General features: G+C 38.0%; 2 protein-coding genes across 2 annotated transcripts; one reads left to right on the top strand and one right to left on the bottom strand.

The window, feature by feature from the left end:
• Positions 1–1,775: 1,775 nt before the first annotated feature.
• LOC120560307 (serine/threonine-protein phosphatase with EF-hands 2) lies at positions 1,776–17,849 on the bottom strand. The gene is made up of 18 exons (XM_039802639.1): positions 17,574–17,849; positions 16,606–16,665; positions 16,391–16,399; positions 15,367–15,494; positions 15,213–15,267; positions 14,947–15,122; positions 13,517–13,631; positions 13,308–13,354; positions 12,360–12,526; positions 12,233–12,269; positions 10,782–10,931; positions 10,353–10,688; positions 7,325–7,510; positions 7,097–7,239; positions 6,178–6,284; positions 5,511–5,677; positions 5,264–5,351; positions 1,776–4,754 (listed from the first exon to the last, which is right to left on the bottom strand). Exons 2-18 carry the CDS (start codon positions 16,655–16,657, stop codon positions 4,501–4,503), a joined length of 2,217 nt encoding a protein of 738 aa, XP_039658573.1. The 5' UTR covers positions 16,658–16,665; positions 17,574–17,849; the 3' UTR covers positions 1,776–4,500.
• Positions 17,850–18,818: 969 nt separating this feature from the next.
• Positions 18,819–24,721, top strand: LOC120561058 (flavin reductase (NADPH)-like). Its single transcript, XM_039804023.1, has 6 exons — positions 18,819–18,918; positions 20,686–20,829; positions 22,210–22,411; positions 23,113–23,277; positions 23,693–23,806; positions 24,657–24,721. Exons 1-6 carry the CDS (start codon positions 18,910–18,912, stop codon positions 24,719–24,721), a joined length of 699 nt encoding a protein of 232 aa, XP_039659957.1. The 5' UTR covers positions 18,819–18,909.
• The last annotated feature ends 136 nt before the right edge of the window (positions 24,722–24,857 follow it).

Here is a 24,857-nt window from a genome sequence, read left to right as displayed (position 1 = left end):
AATGGTTACTTTGCAGATTACAATTTTACATACAAAACAATTGATCATCATTTACAATATTGATTATAAAATATAAAACAGTAGTTCAAATAAGCACAGAATTAACTAGCTAGACCAGTGAAATACACAGGACTGGATCAGTAATTCAGTGTTATTATATAGCCTAAGGTTAAAACTCACAGAGATGTTTTTCCACAGAGTACTTTTACATTGGTTGTGGTAATGCTATTTTTACTAAATTATCTCAGTATTTCTTACAAGTTTATTTGCTTTGTGCTGAGAGTTGAGAATGAGAGGACGATTGATGCCACTTTCATGTTTGTTTGTTAAATAATAAGGGTAACGTTACAGCCTGGAGTTATCTTAGCTTAGCATAAAGATTGGAAACAGGGGGGAAAGCCAGCAGACCCTTGCCTCTAAAGCTCACTCATTAACACTTCATGTATCTTTCGTTTAATTTGTACAAAAGCAAAGTGTTAAAAATACATATTTTACAGGTTTTACAGAAAGTTATGAGTTCTCTTATCTTGAACTACCGCTAGTCTAGTGCAGTCTAAATTAAGTTAACGTTAGGCAACCAGCAGAAAAAGAAGCTAGCTAGCTAAAACCCATACAGCAACTTTTTTAAACATTTTGTTATCCGGGTTAAACAAACAATATATAAAATGGTAATAATGAAAGAGATTTAGAGTTAAAGGTAGGTTCTCGTCTCGTCTTCTCATGTAACGTTAGCTAATTCTTGGCAAGACAGTGAATACAACTATTTCTAAAAATGTCGACCCAACGTTATTGCTTTTTATAGCTAAATATTCATGGTGCTGTCTCCACAAATCCAGAGGAAACAGGCTAACGTTAATCTTTGATGTCCTGTTGACCCAGGAGTTACCCGAAAACGAGTCGTAACTCAACCCTCTCCAGGTAAACAATGACTGTGTGTGTAAGTTATGGTGTGCTTTTTAAACCAATCTCGTTTAAACTGCAGGCAGGGCATGTTTTAATATCCACCCACTTGGAAGATTAACCTTACCATTTGAAAGGAAAACTACTGTCCCGACCGCAGAGGCTTATAGGGAGATAATGCAGTTATACAACCCCGATAATTCCCATTAACTGTACAGCTCAAATTCATAGTGGCATTATAATTCCCAGTTAGCCTTGTTTACTGGTTTATATTGATCTTTAATAACTAATACACTTAGCCAATTTTTATGAATACTTATTCTTTTAAATTACAGTGTGTAACGTTATTGGTATCAGTCATCCGTTGACACCGGCCATAGTTCAGATCGGTTCAGGTGTTTCCTGATTTATAACAAGGAAATTAGAAATATTCACTTATAGTTCTTTCTATTTTCCTTGGTTTATAACAAGTTCTACTAGTCTTTTGTGCCCCCTGCTGGTGTTTCTGAAAACTACTTTGACTGGCCAGGAAGGAAAATAATAACATGTTTTAACAATTATCTTATCGATCCGATCACTGAGATATTAGTTATATCAAATTACAGTTACGTTTTATATTGGGTATAACATTTTAGGGTTTGAAAATATATATATATATATATATATATATATATATATATATATATATATACATATGTGTGTGTGTGTGTGTGTGTGTGTGTGTGTGTGTGTGTGTGTTTGTGTTCCAAGTAGGCTATTACATTTTTTGGGAAATTATATCTATAAAGTATACTTTCCCCAATATACCATTTTTCTTTAAATTGTAATTCATAAACATACATAGACAACACATTTACCTCAAACACACACACAAATAAATGCTACAAATGTGACTGTGAGATATATTTACAGTAAACGTTATACATGGTCATCATGCAAAAAAACAACAATTTTACTCAAATGCACAAAGATTTCCTCATGTCTCTTTTGGCTGACTTATAATATGAAACAATGTGCAAACTTTATTTAACAATGAAAACAAAAGATTTAACAAAAAAAGAACTAAAACACCATGTTGTCTACATATCTTAAAGAAATAGTTACAAGTTTTGGTTAATATTTGCGTTCTTGCTGATAGTTATTAGATAAGAAGACTGATAACAGATTGAATATGATGTTACATTTTATAACAGATTGAATATGATGTTACAGCCAGCAGCCGGTTAGCTTAGCTTAGCATAAAGACTGGAAACAGAAGGAAACAGCTAGCCTGGCTCTGTCCAAAGTGAAAAGAAATCTGTCTACCACCATCTGTAAAATCACAGATTTTGTATGATTTAAACAAAAGTCAAGTTAGGTAAAATGTGTTAATTGTTGAGCTTTAGTGGTTCTGGTATTTGGATTTAGTTAACATTGGTCAGAACCAGGCTAGCTGTTTCCAGTCTTAATACTAAACTAAGCTAAGTGTCTCCTGTCTCCAGCGTCATATTGAACAGACAGACATGAGAGTGGTAATGATCCTCTCAGCTAACTAGAAAATGAATAAACGTATTTCCCAAAATATCAAACTATCACTTTAAAACATAAATTGTTCTGGGCTTCAAAGCAACAATTTGGAGGTAGAAATACATCCTAAAAATAAAATGAATAAAAGCATGAGTTCTCCGTTCTGGACAAAGGAAGTGTTTGAATCCCACCTGAGACGAGGAGGGACCCCAGGACATCGTTGGCAGTTGGCACTGACACAAAAACATCATCAGTGCACACTTACAGTAACTTCATCCCTAGAAGTTAAAACACTTCTACTGCTAAGGCACCAGCAACATTTAAAGTTACAATTAATTAGTGCAACTGATGTAGAATTGCACAAATATTCATAGTCTTATCATATTTTTTTTGTTTAGTTTCTGCGATCTCTAAAATCTTTAAGAGGAGTATAGTTATTCGCACATCACATGTAGATGCAAGGCTATTGGAAATTGGAAAATGAAAAGAGGAACACCTGCACACTGAAACAATTGTAGAGAGAACATTCTTAGTTTACTGCTATCGAAATGTGAGGATTTGCTGCTTTTGTCTGATTTTTCTTTTATCATTGTAAACTAAATATAAGTCAAATTTTAGTAGAATATCCAAACATTCTCTTGTTTAAATTTGTCAATTATTAATATTTGCTCTTTTCTCTTGTCCTAACATTTAGTATATTGAACATTTTTTGTTTTTCAGTCAGACAAAATCAACAATTCATGACATCACCTTTTGATCTAGAAAATTGTAATAGTGTTGTAATATTGTATAGACCAAACAGTTAATTGAAAAAATAATTAGCAGATTAATCTTTTATGACATAACTGTTAGTTGCAGCCCTAATATGACTGGAGATTTCCTGGTGCAATATTTTAATGTTTTTTTTTTCATGTAACTTACAACTGCTTTTGGATATTTTTGAGACATTGGTTGATTAATACAATGTATTATTTGGCAGTGGTGGCCTAAAGGTTAGAGACGCGAGCTTGTGACCGGGAGGTTGTCGGTTCAATCCCCAGACCGACAGGATAAAATCTGGGTAGTGAAAGTGCAGTGCTCATCCCTCCCCTCGTTACCACCACTAAGGTGCCCTTGAGCAAGGCCCTTAACCTCCAACTGCTCCAGTAGAGCTGCTCAATGGCCAGCAGATCAGACTGTGGTTGTACAAATGTGTAACTGTGTGATCAGGGTGTTCCTGCAAAAGAGAGGCTGCCTCTCAGTGAACTCTCCCTCAATAAATGTTAAAGGTTAAAAAAAAATATTTATTGTCTTTGTACTGAACCTATTGATATACGTATATGGGAAATGACGTAATGAAAATCGATCAACCGAAACGTCCATTTCAAAACATCTGGAGTCAGTGGTGTCCGTGTCAGTTAGACTTGTGCCTCGGTTTGGTCGGTATGAGATGCCGAGATGAGAATTTGTTATTGGCTGGGGGTTACACAACAACGTGGGGCCCAAAGGCTCTTTGTTGACACCCAGAAGTGCCATGGGTTTTCAAAACTCTTTTTCCAACTCTCAAAAAGAAAAAAAAAGAGAGAACACAGGCAGAGGGAAGGGTCTCTGCAAATTCAGATGCCACTACACACTTCTAGTGGGTCTAAGTGTGGAAAAGCATTAATTTTGTATTAGTCTATAGTAACACTACTCTACAATTGTTGAGGAAAGCACAGGATATCTTACCTTTAAAAATCATGCAGCCTAAATATGATGCCTTTTTGTTTCTGTTTGTGGATTTTGCCTTTGCAACAGTTTTTGACGATTCTGTCTTATATATTAATAAAAGAGACAAAATGACACACACACACACACACACACACGATAAAACTGCATCAAAATGTGAAATGAATATTCACTGGCAAATACCCTGAACTCTATCCTCACTCTAATCCCATGTGAATTACACAGCTGTTGCTCAGCAGCATCCTACGTCTCAATGTGCGTCACTAAAGCAGCTTGTGTTGGCTTTATCTCCTCTTCCTCCCATCCTCTTGCCTGTCTGGTGAGGTCTGAGCTAAGGTTGCTCTCTGTTTTCAGTCTCTCTCTCTCTCTCTCTCTCTCTCTCTCTGCTCATATGTTGAGGTCTCCCTCCAGCTTGGTGAGGTCAGTGGCCGTCCCCATGAACATGCTGCGTCCTCGCTCCAGCCGGCTCTTCTTGTCCGTGAGGCGGAAGGCCTCCATGAACTCGTCGATGTCGATGCTGCCGTCCTGGTTGCGGTCGATGGTGACGGCCAGGTCAGAGATTGCGTCATCCGTGATCTCCATCTTTAGGTAGACGCTCAGCAGCTTCCAGGTCTGCCGGAAGTCCTCCATGGTGATGAAGCCTGGGAGGAGGACAGGGTTAAGGGTTGAAGACGCAGGGTAGAAAAGAGGAGATTAGAGATGCAGTGATAGAAACAGAGGTGTTGATAGAGGAAAAAGTGTGTGTGATCAGAGTTGGGGGATGGGGAGGCCATCAGTAGGTTAATCCTTGTCTTAACTGGGAGGATTCAGGAGGCCGTAGCCTAATGTGGCCTGTTATGCATGTTACGGTTGGATTAACAGAGGCTGATCTCAGTAAAGTCTGAATGTCTGTAGTGTCTCCATCTGGACACAACAGACACTTTAAACAGCCCTGACACACTCCACTCCACCTCCGCTGTCTCTCATTGGATTGTCTCCGTAAGTCAGTACAGTAATTTCATTAATGTATTGACCACAAAGTCTTTTTCCGTTTAAGTGGCAAGAGAACAACAACATATGCTGCTTATTAAAAACATAAAGAAGCCAGTGGTGTGTATAGATGTTCACAGTGTACATGTGACTTGTTTCAGTGATGAATAAATTGTTTTACCTGAGTTGTCGGTGTCTACGATTCTGAAGATGGTCTCCAAGGTGGAGCGGTGGCGATACAAAGTCTCAAGTAGACTTTGGTCTATGTGCTACAAGAAAACCAAGTTCTTTTATTGTCATGTAAGCAGTATTTAGGTGTGTTTAAGTTAGAGTGTGTCTGATTCAGCAAAAGATATGTATATACAATATCCTTGAATCAAACACTAGTATTTCTATGACCACCATCTATCTCCAGCTAGGTAACTCACATCTGTGTTGGTTCCTTTGATGGCGAGATCGTTGAACCACTCGTGGTAGTCGATCATGCCATCACTGGTCTTACTGGTGACCAGCTGATAGCTTAGCATTCTCCAGGGCAGACCGAGGTGCAACACACTCTCCACTGCACAGGCCCAGTCGTGTACACTCACATGACCTGACAGAAGTGGAAATGTTACCTGTTATTCTATTTCAGCCAAATTCTCATCCAGTGCTGCATTGTCTTCCAATCAGGTCAATGAACACTCCAGAAAAATCAACTCCAAAAGCATCCAAAGTAAAGCCCAACCAATAAATGAATATTATATGCCCATATTTACTTATATATTAGTATTTGAAAATATGTTATTTAATAAATAATGAGAGATTGGAGTACAGAAATTGAGAAACAGTGTTGTCTTTACATACTTTGCTATTTACTTATTATGTACTTGTACATGTATGAATTAAAGTAAATCCCACAACAATACAGGTTTCTGTGAAACTGTCAGGTGTTGCTGGAAAATGGGGATTAAAAGTTGGGAGCTCACATTTCTCCCTAGCCAGACATTGTCCTTTGAGAACTACAAGGGAAAGTACACCAGAGATCTGTAATAAAATGAAGTAACACCTGATCCGTTGAGAACTGAACTGGTTCATGAAAGTCACACTACACACCTGTGTTCTTGCTGTCGACCATTTTGAAGGCACAGAGGAGGTCAGATTTGTGCGCAAACAGCTGCTCCCGCAGGACTTTAAGGGCTGAGTGCTCGGTTCGTCCGACACTGCAGACAAGATAACAACAAATTTAACAGATAATAAACAGAATTAAAGGCAGAATGGTGTTGTTTTACACAATAGCTGTCTAAAAACTGTGCTTTGCTATTAAACAGAACTTTGTCTGGGGAATGTGTTGCCCTCTAATTTAAAAGTCCTTGTCTTGTCCTGTCTAATAGTTCTTATACAGAAATACTTGAGAAGATCAATACCACTTTCATGTCTGTACATTAAATATGAAGCTGCAGCCAGCAGACAGTTAGCTTAGCTTAGCACAAAGACTTGCTCTGTCCACAGGTAAACAAACAAGATATATTTATATATTTATGAGATTTAAAGCTGCTGGTAGGTGAATTTGATCTATTATGAGTAAGATAGGTTGTTATATTTTGTACAGAGCAGCTTTTTTTCCCTGTTTCCAGTCTTTATGCTATGCTAAGCTAAACAGGGTGCTAGCTGTAGCTTTATACTTAACAAACATGAGATATTAATCTTCTCATCTAACATTCGGGAAAAAATAAAATAAGCATATTTACCAAAATGTCGAACTCTTGCTTTTTTTGGTTTCAGTCTCTCACGTGCAAAGACTTGCTAATTTACTCTATTTTGTATAATTGTACATTGCACACTTTGGGGTTTTGAACAAAACAAGCAATTTGAAATGTTGCCTTTAGATCTGGGAATGTGTGAAAGGCATTTCCCCCTGTTTCTTCTGACATTTTATAGGCAATTAACTGATAAATGGCAAAAAAATAATCAGAAGAAAGTTGTAGCTCTGATGATTTACATTGTCGAGATGAATATTTTGTGTTTTTTGTACCTTTGTCTCACGGTAAGCTCTCGGATCATGCTGCTGGCCTGGTACTGAATTAAATAAGGCACAAGGTCTGGACCCAACTTCACGTAGGCCCCTCTGTTGCTTCCCACGTCGTAGTAATTGGAGGCGGAGAACAGAGTGAGGACCTAAGTCAAATGAAAGAAAGGTTTCATGTTTTAGTGAACTGTGAAAACATTAGAGCGTCTGTGGTCCCTCAGTGTCTGAGTTCACCTTTCGGTTGTGGCAGAACTCGTAACCGTCCTGTTTACACTCGTGGGAGCGGATGATTAGTTGCAGGTTGTGTCTATTCAGGAAGTCCTCTGTGACGTCGGGGCCCCAGTAGCAGCCTCCACCCCGCACCTCGTTGGGTACGCAGCCGTCCTGGTTCATCGGGTCGCTCCACAGCAGGTCCAGGATCTGTGGACATGCGGGAAAGACAGGAGGGAGAGATTTAACTTTAAACCTTCTGATTTTTCAGTGAACAAAAGAAAACAATAATCAACTCAACTTTTAAACTAACATCGATTAGAAGTCCTTAAAAGTACTCCGAAAATGGAAATATGAACATCAACTATGGCATCTGCAGAGGATGGCCGTGTGATCAACAGCTAATAATGGACCCTGTGGTGATAGGGTTGATTTTCACTGGATGAGCAAAAATATTTCTGTAACCTCTAATTCAGAATTTCAGGCTTAAAGAGATAGTTTGGATCTTTTGAAGTGGGGTTGTATGAAGTACTCATCCATAGTCAGTATATTACAGTAATTTTATTACCTAAATGGTGGTCAGCAAAGCAAAGCCTTTTAAATAGATAAAATAAAGTGTTATAATTATGACTAGGCCTACATAAGTTATTTTAAGATGCTGTTACTTATGTTTACAGTGGTATACCAAATGCATCCCTTTACAATTCAGATAATTCACTGACTTGTTACCCTAAATTGTAACGATTGAGCATGTTTGGACCTGAACCAGCACCAAGTAACAGAGTCAAATGAGAACATTGACTTCTACAGCCTGTGCCTAATGTGGTGACGGTGGTGAACTCACGCAGAGGGATTAATGACGAGGCAAGCAACAGTCCACAGCAGGTGAGTGTTGTCGCTGGAGTGTTTATCGGGACTGATTTAGTCCACTGGGACAGAGCCGAGACACAAAGACCACAACCTCTGATCAAAATAAACTTTTTTTCTACATGACAAAGTCGCTAATTAAATATCTCACTTAAGACCTGAGAACAACAAATAAACAAACAGAGCAAAACCAATAATGAATGATGACTTTCATTCCTAAATAAGATAATTTTAAATATATATGTATGTAGAGTATGTAAGAGTATGTAAGGGTAAAATATAAGAGGGAATCGGCTATACGTGAAAACTTATATAACAACTGTGGAAACAGTAATGGTCTTCCTCAGTTGAAGATGTGGATGAAAGCTCTGGAAAAAGCTAGTAAGTGGACAGTGTAAGTGTAACATGAAATTTATGCTGCCTTTGACACAGTGAATCATCAGATCCTTATTTCCACTCTTCAGGATCTGGGTGTCTCAGGCCCTGCACTCTCTCTCTGCTCCCATCTTACCTCAAAGACTGCACCTACCGGGTAACTTGGAGAAGATCTGTGTCAGAACCTTGTTCCGTCCTGGGTCCCCTCCTCCTTTCTCTGTACACCAACTCTCACGGTTTCCGTTATTCACCCACATGAGTTTTTTACCGCAGCTACGCAGGCGACACCCCACTAATTCTCTCTTTTCCCCAGTCTGAAACACAGGTTGCTGCACAAATCTCTGCCTGCCTATCTGACTGACATTTCTCATTGTTGGATGTCCACACACCACTTGAATCTCAACCTTGCTTTTCCTCTCCCACCCATGACCTTACTATCACAATTGACAACTTCGTGGTAGTCCCCACCCAGACTGCTAGGAACCTAGGTGTGACACGACCAACTCTCCCTCAACATTGCTGCAACAACCCGATCGTGTAGATACATGCTGCACAACATCAGAAGGATACGTCCCCTTCTGAGCCAGAAGGCGGCTCAGGTTCTGGTTCAGGCTCTTGTCATCTCACGTCTAGACTACTGCACCTCCCTGCTGGCTGGTCTGCCTGCAAGTGCCATCCCACACCTGCAGCTCATCCAGAATGCAGCAGCTCGACTGGCCTTCAACCTACATAAGTTCTCTCACACTACACCGCTCCTCCGCTCCCTTCATTGGATCCCAGTTGCTGACCGCATCAACTTCAAGACATTATTACTTGCGTACTGTGCTGCAAATGGATCAGGCCCAGTACACATCCAGGACACGGTTAAACCTTAGACCCCAGCCCGTCCACTCCGCTCTGCATAGGCCAGTCTGATTTCTGCCCCCTCACTGCAATGGACAATTAATCACACAAAATCCCGACTGTTTGCTGTCCTGGATCCTAAATGGTGGAATAAGTTCCCCATTGACATCAGGACAGCTGAAAGTCTACACATCTTCTGCTGTAGGCTAAAAACACATATTTTCTGACTGCACCTTGGCTAAGAAGATAATATTTATAAAAAAAAAAAAATGCACTTAGATGTGGCACTTTGTAGTTTGGCTTATTTGAATCTAATGTACTTCTTTGTGATTCTTGCTGTTCCGAGTTTGTACCTTCATGGTAGAATGTACATATTGGAAGGTGCTTTGGATAAAAGCGTCAGCTAAATGTAATGACATACACTAAATACACAAAAACTGTAACCAGGCCTAACAAAAAACTGAAAGTATTTTGACTATTTATATTTGGGAAAAACCTGAGGACAGAAGAACATTTAGAAGATAAGTGTCAATTTAAAAGTGTAGCATAAAGACATTTATGTAACATGTAAATCTGACATACATTATGTATTTTATTTTGTTTGTGTGTAACTAAAACCACTGTACATTTAAGTCTTTGTGCATGTGTGAAAGTATTTATATAGTTTGTCTGTTTTGCCTTTTTATATTATTTTCTGAGTATGTACTTTTTTTATGTTGCGTAATTTATCAAATTTTTACTGCCTTTTGAATTTAAATAAGGTTTATTATTTACAGTATTGTAGTTTTGATCATGCAAATAATAAAACTAAAATAACTTTTGTGGCACTGATGTGGTAGCCTACTTTACAAAGCTGAGAAAAACAAAGATTTAAACTAAGTAAATGTGGCAACAGTCTACTTTTCAGCAAACAAATACAATAGAACTGTATCTGAGCAAACACCTCGGCTCACTACTCATTCATTACCTGCTTCCACTCGTCGTTGCCATTTTCACTGTTGACAGACTCAGAGGACGCAGCCTGAGTCGTCTCATTTTCTGGTCTGTTTATTCCCTGGATGGAAATGGACGGTCTCTTCCTGTGGATCTCCACATCCTCCACCGTGTTAACTTTGATCAGTCCGGAGAAGTCCTGCAGCGAGCGGTTCGGGAAGACGTCGCGGGCAATGGGTTTGGGATACGTGAGAGAGGTCCGACGCTGGGTGAGCTTGTTGTGGGACAAGACCTCCTCCGTATCTATGTCGATGGACGATGCCGCTGAGTTCTGGTTTCTCTTCTTCGGAGGCCTCAGCGCTGAGACGTACTGGGATGAACAGAGGAGAGTAGAGTTGTAAGGGACTTTCAAAATGATTGATAAAAAAAATTGAAATGAACATATCTGCATTTGACAGCTCACACTATGTCTGTCCACTCGGGCGAGGACACTGAGGTCTGTGGTGTCGGAGATCCCTCCGTGGATTACAAGCACCTTCTGGTCGATCACCGTCGCTAACGGCAACCAGCTGAAAATCTCCTGCAGCAGCTTCAGGATCCGTTTGCCATGCATCTGAGGACAAACAGTAATTTTCCTTATCCTCCTCCTCCTCTTCTTCTTTCTTCAGTTTGTTGTCAACATGTATTAGCGTATCTTATAGGCCTAGACTATATTTAAGTCTGTACTCTTTCTATTTTCTTTTTGAGGTATGCATTTGTTCATTGATAGTGTTTTCTTGTTAGTAATACTTTGTTGGTTGTTTCATTTAAACAAGTTTCAATTTTTATTTTTTGTTTATATATTTATCTATTTTTATTATTTAAATTTTATTGTGTTATAAAGTGGTAACATAACAAGTAAATACAAGGACAGCAGCACAAAAAATGCCAAAAGAGATAATATAAATAGACATACAATAAAAACAAAAGATGACAAAGTAAACTACCAAACTAATAATAGTAATATATATTCTTTTATTTGCCACGTGACAATTCAGCTTTTGATTCCTCATAGATGACCAAGTTCCTCTTTTTTCTATGCATTTATTGTTTACCTTCTCTGTTTAATATCAATTTATAATCTGAATTGATGGGAGACATGCTACTAGGAAATAAAATAGAATTAAATTTAAAATAAAACAGGGGTCAACAACAACTACTAGGACTAAGCCCACATGCAAACTGGGATATATTTAATTAAAGGAAAGCACATTATGCGGAAAATGGAAGTTTTCATAACTTCTTTTGTTGACAAGAATCACTTATTTTGCATTGCGTGTCCAGTATTTTCTATTTGTTGTATTCTATAGATCTTAAGATCATTTTTTTTAAATCAATTCTTGATGGTGTAGTTGTCTTGACTCCAGTATAAAGATGTTGTTTCAGATTGTGAATTTGATGCCTGTTTGTAAACCAATTTTTCAATGAAATTACTGCTCATAGTGTAGAAGGAATTGGGCCTTCCTTTTATCTTAACCAAGGACATGAATCTAAAACATTTGGGACATCCTTCAAGTATCTTGACCTCTCTATAGTCTCGCATTGCCAGACCTATCTCCACAGCGCTAGGACCTCTCTGACTCATCAGAAGCCAACAGAGCCATGTGTCATCTGATTTAAATTACCTCAAATCCTCTTAGCTGCGAGGAGGAGTGATCAGTATCGTAGAAGCTATAGCCTACGTCAAGCTTAACTGGGAATGTGTAGGTGGAGGTGACTGAAATCAATTTAAATTTGCTGCTCCAAAGATAGAAGAGATTAGAACACATTTTGGCCGTGCTGGTTAGTTTGATACATGGTGATGAGGAGTTAATACCCAGCAGTAAACAAAAAGAAAAGGAGTGTGTTGAGGTTTGCATGGTGATATAAACGTACCTTGTATTTAGTCAGCACCTCCTTTGTGAAGCCGTACCTACATTGGCCAGAGAAACACAAAATAAGAGTTAGAAATGAAATTGTTGTTTTTTTTAGATTCACTGCCCCCAGTTGGATGTAGTTTTACCTCAGGTTGACTATGTGGTCCTCGTGATTTCCTCTGTTGAGGTGGACTTCGCTCGGATAGACGAGCAGGAATGAAAACAAGATGAGGAGGATCTCGATGGAGTCGTTGCCTCGGTCTACAAAGTCTCCGTTAAACACATAGGGCTTCTCCATGGACGGCATGTCATTCTGTAAAGTAGGTAAATAGCTGTGTTAGAAAACCATTCTGTCATCTGAATGTGAACAAACAAGAGGCCACAGCACACAGAGTGAAAGCACAGATCCTGTTTCACTCGCTAACTGATTTGTAGAAGTAAAAAAAATGCAGCAGCTAAACAGCTTTGTTTTAACCAAAAAACAAAGTTAAGAAGGAAAACAATAAGTTGATTTATTCATACGTTGATCAACGCATTATTAATCAGCAACATTTTTTTAAATAATCAGTTAATCGTTCAAGTTGATTAAGCAAGAAAACAATCTAAAAAGAAAACTTGATTTTAGCTTCTCAAATGCAAGAATTTGCAGATGTTTTCCATTTTACATCATCTAAAATGGAATAGTGGAGTTTGGGAGTTTTGGTCAGACAAAAGAAGAAATTTGAAGACACCTTAGTGCTTTTGACTTCTTTTTCTTTTACATTTCATAGACTAAACAATCAATTAAATGGGAAAAAAAATTATCGGTGTTTTAAGCCCCCAACGTCTCCTTCCAGGCAGCGCTGCCTGGAAGGCACTAGGATTAGGCAATAGTTATGGTTATGGTTATGGTTATGGTTATGGTTATTACTTAATGGCCCTGAAACAGAAGGAGAGTTTTTTTGATTAAAATAATAAAATCAGAGAACTATGGTCTATCGATGCCTCTTAAAAAATTATAGCTCATAAGCTAAAAATCAAGAACATCTTCGGTTATTTCTTCAGTTATTTTAGCATTTGTGAAATTTTAAGATTTAAGAAGATGAATGCCAGACCTTGTAGAAAATCAGCAGCAGGTCTTCTAGTTGTCCGTGCAAGTCACCTGCATGGTGTAAATACATTGACGGAGTTCATTACACAGTTGTATATAATAATAAAACACATAAAACAAAACAATAACTACCAACGGTCTATATTTCTGTAAGAGAGTTGTTGGCTCTTTGCTAAAAAAAAGTTATCAAATGATAAATTGATCGAATCTCACCACAAATAGTGATTTCTTTGCTTTGGCAGGTAGAGATGCGGTTGATGTTGGGTAACATCCGGATCAGTTTCAGCGTCTCAAGCAGCAGCTGGAGGACGTAGCGCGAGTGCAGCTGCTACTGGGAGAGAGACTTGTTAGCAGGAAGGATTCAGACACATGAACAGGTAGGCATATTTCAGTGTTTGATAACGGCTGTGATATTGCGATTCATGCGTGCTTTTTGTCCTTCATGTCTTAAAAAAATAAGTAAAAATACACTAATGATACATGTTATTTAAAGATTGCTTTTCAATAAACCTCAAGACAGTCACAAATTCAGACAGAAAATGTCAAAAATTAAAAAATGATAAATCAGCAGCATTGGCTTCATTTGGATATGTAAAAAAAGATTCTCCAAGACACACTTGTTCTGTGGAAATTGTACTCAACACCAAAAAGACAACTCAGACTCCTTAAGCTCATAAATATGATTGTCATGGTCAGGTTCATACACATTTTTTTGCATATGAAATATACAGTAAATATTAAGGCAAATGACGTGTGTTGTTAATGTTTTTAAGACTGTTAAAAACATTAGACCTCCATCATCCACAATCAACTGCCTTTTGTTATGCAAGGTCAATATCTTGCTATCCTGCTTTTGAAACTCAATTCACAGTAAAATGGCATTACAAATAAATAGTGATCTACCTTTCTGTCAGTTTTAAGTAAAAAAATCGGAATTTAAAATGCTGGTCATGTTATTTCCGGTCCAGTGAAATCGGAGCATCTATCCCCTGCAGTGATACCCTGGAAATCCAGAGTTCTCACGAGAGCACAATTTGAATTTGCTCAGTGAGTCACTCTGGCATTCAGTAATGATGCTCATTAACTATGCCCTTGTAGCCGAGCTGCACCAATCACATCGGTGTATCTGATATAGGCGGGCCAGAGGTGAGCTAAGTCATTAGTAAACATTGCAAGATGGCTACGGATGAACACCGGTTGTTTGAAACGGCTTTGGCTGCTACAATGAACGAGTTAGACTTGGCTTTTTATCCAAAAGAGAAACAGAAGACGGCGTTTCGAATCTTTCCATTGCAAGAAGGATGTTTTTGTTGTTTTGCCGACCGGATACGGCAAAAGTTTAATCTACCAGTTAGCTCCGCTGGTAGCTAAGCGTATGGGTCTTAGCGAAAACCCACTGGTGGTTGTGATTGGTCGTAGTGTTATCCTGTTGCGTACAGTGAGATATTCAAATGCATGCTTGGTGCCGCCCCTTGAGTTGGGCCATTTTCATTACTCATTGCCAGACCCTTAATCTTTTGGATTTGGGTCTGGATTTCCAGGCTACTGCAGTGATACAAAACCACTGAATCTGAACATGAGCTGTGAGTGAGGTAAAATGTTATTTAGAGACTGGAATGTAAAGGCGTTGTGTGTGCACCTACTTTCTTGTTCCTAAAGGCCTCCACCAGCCTGACCGCCTGCTCTACCGTCAGAGGGAAGGTGAGGTGAGGTCCTGAGTAAATCTCTGGCACTTCTATTTTCTTGTAGCAGAATAACCTCTCCCACTCTGTGTCCCGACAGAATTCGTTATCTCTGAAGATGTGCGAGATCAAATTCCCTGGAAGGAAGGACAAGACGACAGCTCAACATCAGAGATTTGGGACATTCCTGAGCAATAAAGTTTGTCCGTTGAAATTTAAAGTCTTACGTTCATTGCTTGTAGGTGTGAAATTGTCCATGAGGTAGCCAAGGAAGTTATAAAGCTACACGGAGAGGAGACGTGAAAGTTGAGCCGTTACTTTTATAATTACTCTACAGCAAACATACAGACCTAGACTGGGTCATCTCTGGTAGTTTCTCACCTTTATCTGAGCCTGTTCTCCTGAGTATTCGATGGACTGAAAGATGTGCCAGGTGTATTTCCGTCTCATCTCTGTGCGGGCGACATACTGACGATACCATCGCTGAATGAGGACGGCGGCTTTTATAGCTGAAACACAAACAGGTGATCAGAAAAGATCACACACTGCAGATATCCAGGTGGATCAGATGATCTACTTCTTTACAGTAAACACACACAACAGCCATGCAGGATTTTCCTCGGTGGAAATATAAACTTCCAGTGGAATCATCCTGAAATGACACGATCATATAATGCTATCGCTTTTCAAACCTTTGCTGTTAAAATTAGTAAGAAAATTATGACTAAAATACAGCAACATTAATTGTTTACGTTTTTGACACGAGAGTGTGATATTGCCAAATTGTTGAACATGTCATCATCGGAAAATAACCGTAATAATATTGTGATATTCTGCTATATTGGCCCGTCCTATATCAAGATACAGAAACGGCGAAAGACCATAAATGAGGGTGAAATTAAGAAATAATATTTACTCCCATCTGACTATGTGTTTTTTTCTCTATTTCTTTGGAGTATTGGTTTGTTAGTTTGTTATTGCTTAGATAAGCATAATTTAGAAATTTTAATCCAATACTCCATTACAGAAAATACAAATCTTGTGTGCTTAAAAAATATCAGCAACTGGAGAATCATGAGTTGACCAATATTGAAAAAACTTTTTTTAAAGCACGGCATAGTTTGAACTCTATATGTTCCTGGAAACCTTTGCATGTGAAAGACGTTTCTCTTTCCTGTATGTGGCGGTACTTTTAGTGGATTTTGCCTCCAGCATGTGTTTACTTCAGTTCTACCTGAGTAAATATCTATAACAGTCTTTTCTGTTTAAGCTGGTGTGACGACCCATATTTGATTTTGATTCGATTTTTTTCATCCGCTAGCCCTGAGCCAGACAAGTGTGGTTTGAGCTCACATTCAACATCCGGCAAACAACAACAACACAAGATAAGACGGGTGTAGCTTACTTGTGACAGCTGCATGTGCGCAGAGCAGAAAGACAAAAACAAATACAGATGCATTCATACAACACATGTAATAAGCAGATTACAATTATAGTGCAGAACAAGGTAGACAACGCAAGGGACATTGGGGTGATGAGTTGTGTAAATCTGAGAAGGTTAAGAGTGATAAACAGGTGTATCAGTCTGTGGTTTGAAGCTGTCAGAAGGATCATAGGTACCTTTTCCAGAGTTTTTGTGGAACTGGTTGGACTTTGTGACACCACATCCCATGACTGTTCCTGTTTAGAACACCAAACAAATCATCACATCAGCTAAAAGCTACTCTGTATTTACCTGTATTGTTTAACAACTAAATTAATCCAAAATTGCTTTATTAAAGGGATATATTACTTTTTTGAGTCGTACATCTGACTATACATACATTTTCAGACTCTCCATACATATAATATATATAACTCTGCTACAGTCTTGGCCTATAACAAACCCATTCATTCACAAAGCGGAAAGAGGAACATGGCTTGTCAGCGGCGGGAGAGCTGAAGCTAGGGGGGCGGTTAGCCTTTTAATCTTGTTATCTGCTGGTTCATCTCTGTGATTGGCCTCAATCCTGCAGCACTGACTGTTTTTATCTGAATTCTATGAAGGCTTAAATGAAGCAATCTATTAACTGAGGAGGCAGGAAATATCTTCACGGCCTGAAGTTATTTTTGTTCAAATGGACAAACTAAATCATTTTTACATGTCCATCTGTTGTTTTAGGTAAACAAAATATGTATGTACAAAACACAATAATAGCTTGGTCCTTTAAATCTGAAGACAGTAGATTTCAACATATTGTCTTTGCACATAACTTTCTTGCTGGTTTTGACATACTTAAAGCAAGATGGGTGGCTTTTGTCACATGTGAAGATATAGCAGAGTGCTGATCAATATCGTATCTTCCTTATCACAGCATCTAAACTGTACTACAAGGCAAACCTGGCATTTTAAGTGGACTATAATATACTATGAGTAATCCTTGAAACAGGACTGGAATTTAAAGATGTTTCAGATTATATTGTGATCTAGTCAAGATCTCATCTAATTTCATGTCTTTATCTGCTCATTTGGGGATTACTGAATGTATCTAACTGCTGTAGAAAAAAAACAAAATACTATGCGATCTTTAAATCAGCAGTTTACTTACGTGGTCACCTCCTCTATCCAGTCACCAGCTCCCAAGTTGTTTGGCTCAAAGTTTCAATGAGTATTTAAACAGCCATTTGATCTGTTTCATCCTCCACCAGTCCACCAGGATCAGGTCAAGAACTGCAGGAAGTCAATCAGACTGGTCATCATACTGTAGGGGGATGAATAACAGCAGAACCAAGTAACTCACCACAGAGGCTTCATGTATGAAGCTCCCTTGGTCTGTGCTGAAGCTAGTTTGGTCTAAAGTACCTTGGCGTGATGAAGGCACCAAGCCACAAGTGGATTACTTGAGCTAATGACTTGATGCGACTAGACTAGTCGTATTATAAGAAGATGGCAAAGTGCAGGAGGAAACATAGGTGCCAAAAGGGATGCATGCATCTGGTTTTGGTCTTGTTTTAAATACAAGTGCTGTACGTGGTCAGGTGTTTGTATATCTAATGAGGACACCTCCATGTTTAATTTGCAGCAGTGAGTGTTGAAGTGGTCTGATATTAGAGGTCTGTTCATGGCAGGCTGGAAGAAAAGCAAAACACCTTACCAAAAACAAGTTATATACTGCCTTGTAACATTCATTTGAGCATGTTTCAATGTTTGAGTAGGCCTTTAGTTTCTTTTGACCTCTTAAATGTTTTCCGCAAATTTAAACCAAAAAAACTGCCACGCACAAATTGGCACTGAGGTGCCGGTGCCACTTGGAAGATCTCGCTGTCTCTCAACAGCCTAAAAAAAAGTGATAACCGATCACAAAAAGTGACTTCATTCCACTTGCTTAGTGCTGACTGAGTCCCACACACTTAATAAAACTCAATCCACATCTGAGATACACGATTATCGATACTATACGCAATCATCATCGCCAATCATTTGTAATTAAGTCTATTATATTGGTCTAAAAAAAAATACATAATAATAATAATAATAATAACAATAATAATAATAATAATAATAATAATAATAATAATAAAAACAAAAACAAACAAAAAAATACCAGTCCAAAGTTGGTTTAATATCTTTATTTTGTCCGACAAAAATAGCAAATATTACATACAAGTTGTGGGGGGAAGGCTATTTTTAACCTAATACATCCAACCAGTTAGCATACATGTAACTTTAGTTTTTCAGTCGCTGCGACATTCACTTGAAAGGGTCATGTAATGTTATCTTGCGTATCATCAAAACATAATTTGAAATCCATAAAAACTTCTTATATACTGTCTATGCATAAAACTCAAAACTTTTAAAAACAGTTGCTTTACAAACATACCTCAACGCCACAGCTCTTGAACGCCTCCCTCACAGAACGTGTAAAAAAGTAAAAGCCTAAAAGCATGGCGGAGGTGAGTTCGCTATGTTTATTTATGTTTTACCATTACAACATGGGAAAAGATCTCATTTTAAATCCTTATTCAAACTTTCAGAGGAATTTTAAAGCCAATATATTGCCGTCGGTTGTTTAGTTTTTATAACAGTATCCCAGTTTTCCTTTTATTCCATGCCTCATGCTTTTTAGCTACTTCCTTGTTGTCACTTGCGGTTTCTGTGAACTGGTGCGTTTTAGGTGCCAAGACAAGTGCAAAAGCACACAAATTACTTTTTTGTTATACTTTATTGTGTTAATACATATCGTTAGCTCAGTTCATATTTTAAACATCTTGTTATCCTTCACCGAAAACACACTGCATGCATAACGTTAAACAATTAAGTAGGTAAATCATAGATGTTACTTTCATAGTGTGCATATATATTCACACATACATAGGCTACATATACATTCATGCATACATATGCAAAAAATACACATAATCGAGAAGATAAAAAGAAAATATATACATACACAGTACACACCTATTTACGCATACACATCCACACATACATTCACATACAGGTGTGCACATAAACACATTCATTTACATACACGTGCACATAAACACATAGGCTACATTTACATACACATGTGCACATAAACACATCCGTATACACACATACAAATGAAAGTAATAATAAAGAAAAAAATGAGGCTTTGATGTTTACGGTTTTCTATTACAGTTTAATATGTATTCCTCAACTCATCTTCACAAAACAATACCTAATATTTCTTTAATATCTATATGGTTAGTCAGATTGCAATGTATGGTTTTAACATGTCTAATAAAAGCACAGTTCATTTATATATTTGTGTCAATATATTGAGCCTATATTAAATACCCCTATTTCATTTTATTAGGAGAGATTGTCAATAAAGTGAACTTTGATTTCTGATTAGATTATAGGTCACAAAAGGTTCAGTGTAGTACTTATCCTTAAGACTGTATCCACGAGGCTATATTGTCTAAGGGTGAGGGTTAGGGTTAATAAAAAAAGAAAATAGTTTTTGCACATCTGCTTTTACAGTGCATCATGTGGCTTGATGTTGACCAGAATTATTTTGAACGTAGCAGCTACTGGATCATCAACCAAGAAATACCTTTTCCGAATACTTGTCTAACCAACATCATTTGAGATTCAGTTAACAGTATCTGATTAATATCTTCAGAGACATCTGACCAGCAAGCTCGTCATCCTCCACTGCTGCAGAATTAATCCATTCGGCCCAGTTTGAATTCAACAAAGACACCCTGTGTTTGTTTTTCTTGCCCCATCAAACAGAAGTTTTCAACTGAGCTGGGACAGCATCAACATATTAAAATAACTTTGTTTATTCTGAAATGTCATTTTATTGATTAGTTGAGGGACAACTTTTATTTAAAGAATCTGAAACCATTTTGGCAATTTCATAATCATACAAATTATTAATCAAGCAAACATTGTCAAACTTTTTCTGGTTGTTGTCGCCCTAATCCAAAAAGTGTTACAAAACTACTCCCACAGATTGTCGTCATTGTGCATTATGTTACCTCGTTATCTATTAAACACAAAATCTATCAGCTGACAAACCTACATTCCTCAGAGATAATTGCTTTATTGCACCATAATAATCAGTTTTTACACTTGGACTTGCCAAACAGGGAGGGAATCTCCCCGTAGGTAGTTAAGAGGTCAGAGCATCTAACACATCGTCCATTGATAAGCTTGAGCCCTGTCTGAGCTCTGTGTGTGTTTCTCAGAGTCTGAAGATGAAGATCGCCGTGCTGGGAGCCACTGGGCAGACTGGACAGTATCTGGTCAACCAGGCGCTGCAGCAGGGTCACACAGTCACCGCCATCGTCAGGAACCCGGGAAAACTCAGCTTGCATCATGATAATCTCAAGGTAATGTGACACTGGGTTTGTGTTATTCGTGTGTTGTGCTGCATGTCTTTTTAGTGTTGCTGCTCATTGCATGTTCAAAGTTCACCCAGTGTGATGTCACATGCTAAATGTTTTATTGTGTCCAAATGAGGGTCGTATTATGTAAGGTAAAACCTTAAGTATTTTCAAACGTTTAACATCTGGGTGTGATGCTGTGCACACAGCAGCGCAAATAACAATGTGGACTTTAAGGCAACACTGCGAAGATAAGCCTGGTGTTAGTTCATATTTTTCTTATTGTCAACAAATCCCATGAAAAGACCAAAAGCAACAATTGACTATATTAACAAGTATCACCAGCTAAATCTGAATCCACCTTAATAATTATTTTATGTATAAAATAAATGATTTAAGAAATAATATGACAGAAATAGAGAATGAAATCTCTTATTCATTAATAAAAGAGAAAATCATGAGCGGCAAAGATTGTAATTTTAAATTTGTTGGAGTTAATATTAATAAAGTAGAAAAAATGTTGAAAACTTGTAAAGAAAAACCATCAGGTGTGGACGGCCTTGATGGTAAACTTCTTAAAGTGGTTGCAGACCTAATTGCCCCTGTTATCTGTCATATTATAAACCAAAGTTTAAGTGAATGTTAATGTCCTCATGAATGGAAAATTGCTAAAATAATTCCATTGCCTAAAAATGTAAGGTTAACATTCTCTGGGTCAAATAGTCGCCCGATAAGTCTATTGCCTGTGTTGAGTAAAATTATGGAGAGTATAGTATGTGAGCAGATTATGACACTTATCTTGAAGATACAAGTAGCACAACTGGAAGAAAAATGGACATGACAAAGCTTCAAATATATCCATCAACAGGATTGCATGATTCATGGAAAAATGTGAATGAACTGTGAACTTCTTTCCAGTTATTATTGAATGTTGCAAATCTTTGGTCAATTAAGATTAAAGTGGAGAAGAAATAAAGAGCCCAGCTGTTTTAGCTTTTCTTTTCTTGTTTTTTTATTAAACTTTTATATGTGTAACCTGTTTTTAAAGATTTATTTGGTTTAGTCATCACTAGTAACCAATGAGTGCCACAGACAGCGGTAGAAAAATCGGAAAGTATTGAAACACAGACTAACCATTCATTCTTCACATTAAAGCATCAATAATATATACTGTGCAGTATATATATAATTTGAAATGCACCATCTGTTGCAATAAATGAAATGGCACAGTCTACAGCCCTAAATTAATAGAAAGTGCTTGTATGTGATCTCAACTCAACAAATAAGTTCCTGATCAAGCACTGCTTCTGATTATGTGTTAACAAAATATGAAGTTAAATTCACCTCATTAATCAATATATGTGTTCCCTTGTCTGCTGCTTTCAGATGGTGGAAGCTGATATTTTCTCAGCAGACAGTCTGAAGACTCACTTCAAAGGACAGGATGTGATCATGTCCTGCCTCGGCTTCCCGGTCTCCTTCTTCTCGGCGGTGACGGGCTACACACTGTCCATGAACAGTGTGATCAGCGCCATGCGGGAGTCCGGGGTCAACAGGATCATCACCATGAGCTCATGGTTCACTGAGCGTAAGTGCAGCAGCACACATGATAGTGCCTTCTGTGGTTGTGATTTTATAATGAGAAAAGTCCACCTGATTGATGTTCGAGAAGTTGTCTTGTGTTATTTATTCTTGGTGAGGCTTCTGTTTAACCTTCTTAAAATAACGTACCACAACTTGTGGTGTATTGAGGCTGTTATAGTTCCTCCTTATTTTATTGCTCCGAATTAGATCAAACATCTAGAAAGAATCTAGAGCCTCGCAGAGCTGCTAGCACGTCCGCCGACTTTTTATCTTATTTGATATCGGCATAAATGGAAGTTTGTACAAGTCTGTTTATTGGTTGATTTTCACTGTAGAAGCAAAATATATATATAGAAATATAATTTCTAATTCTGAATTTCAAGTGTAAAGTGCTACAATTAAAGCTTTCTAAATTGATAAAATAATGTCTTATAATTATGGAATATATGTTATTGTTTTTCAGGATCTGCTGTTACTTCTGTGTAAGTGGTTTAATGCATACAAACAGCTTAAACCATCACTTTAGAATTGAGACAAAGTGGAGTTCTAATTCTGTGTAAATATGTGTCACAGAAAATGGGTCTTTACATTAAAGAATTTTTATTATAATAAAAGGTTTTGTTCCATGGTCATTTTTGTTGGAATGGGAGAGATTTGGGAGGATAAATTCTGTGTTTTTTTTGTTTTGTTTTTTTGCTTTTGTAGCTAACTCTGCAAGGCAGTCACCTTATGTCATCCGGTTCCTCCTGTTGCCAATAATCCGAGGCGTCCTCAACAACATGCATGAGATGGAAAAGCTTCTGGAGACGTCTGAGGACATCAACTGGACTGTGGTTCGCCCACCTGGTCTAAAGAACCTGCCGGCCTCAGGTAAAAGCAGACAAGCAGTGGCCAAAAGGGGGCAGAAACAAACCTAAAAACAGACTCGAGAACTGTGTGATTATTTAAAAAGCATACGAGGCAGTCAGCTTTGCGGCAGAGCCACCAAGAACAGCAGAGCTTCATTCAGTGAAATGTTTAAGAATACTTTCTGCCTCAGGATCCATTTTGAAACAGTTCATGCTTATTTCATTACTTATTAGCATGCACTCTTACTACTTAATGCAACGTTTATGCATATGATTGGACCTCACTTTTTGTAAATTCTAAACCTTCCCTGAGGTTTCAGCATGTATCCGCCTCGGCTACACTGTTGTGTGCCTTAGACTGCCTGAAGGACCAAATAAAAATGGTGTTGTTGTAACGGCCTCTGACTCCCAGTTTTTAATCTTTGTGTCCTCTACAGCTCAGGAGTTTCTGACCCATGAGGGATACTTTGTGCCCAACAGCGGTGGTAATGCAGTGGGAAGAGGAGACGTTGGCTTTTCATGCCAAAAAAAAAAAAAAAGACGCTCGGGGGGTAATAATGGCATTAATGAAGGGTCGGTTCAGCCAAAAAACACCAATCTCTTGTGATATCTTTTGAAATTGTCGAGGTTTTGAGATATGGACGTTTGAGATGTTTGCCTCCATCGTAATGCAACTGAGGTAAATGGAAGTTTTTTTAATTTAATTTTTTTACAGTCCACAACCTTACTGTTTTTATTAATAAGTTTACCATTATGTTGGTGTTTTACACTACATGAAAGTTCAGTGCACTTACACATGTGATCGACGTTTGTAACTTCAGCCACATGAGGGCAGCATTGCACAAACATGTCCATATGCTTTTTTTACTTACAGCTACTATATTGCACCATGTGTTCACATGAGTACTTTATATAATCCAAATATGTACTGTAGCAGTTCTGTAAAATAAACGTATAATAATGAATGAAAACTTTTCTGCATTGCATTTGTTAATGTACCAACATGTCGTACGGTTTGGGATTTATTTTGAATCCCAGGTCTTAACACTGCAGAATTCTCCACCATTTAAAAAGCAAATTGACACTTAAATATGGCAGAACATGTTTGTTGCACTGATGAGTTAAGATTTTCAAGCACTTCGGGTCACACCCAAAGCTGTGATTGGAAAACAGGTGATCGTATAATTTGTCAACGGTAAAATCAACTGGCTGGCTTTGATTTAAGTGATCAGTGCAACATGCTTCGAAGTAGCCTACATGAACCGTGTAGAGATGTATTGTCTTTTTATTGGTCCTGCATGGTTAAAATCTTAGCTGCTGCATTTTAAAATGAAATGAGCGTCTCAAGTCATTCACAGGTTGATAATGTGTTTTCACCTTGTTCATTATTTTTTCTTGCAGAGGGGTATTTTCTAAAAGCAGGGGAGAAAAGAGAGCAAGAAAGAAAAGAGACTAACAAGACATAGAGAGTGCTTTGTTGTTGCAGAAAACATTCAGCTATATTACACAAACTCCCAGGCAGTTCAGTGCTTGTGTTGGAATGCGGCCTAGCAAGTTTTATGACTAGCAATTCAAACATGGGTAAAGGTCATGTAGTCTGGC

The sequence above is a fragment of the Perca fluviatilis genome, chromosome 6, assembly GCF_010015445.1.
Source record: "Perca fluviatilis chromosome 6, GENO_Pfluv_1.0, whole genome shotgun sequence".
NCBI lineage: Eukaryota > Metazoa > Chordata > Actinopteri > Perciformes > Percidae > Perca > Perca fluviatilis.
This window is presented reverse-complemented; position numbering and strand designations above follow the sequence as displayed.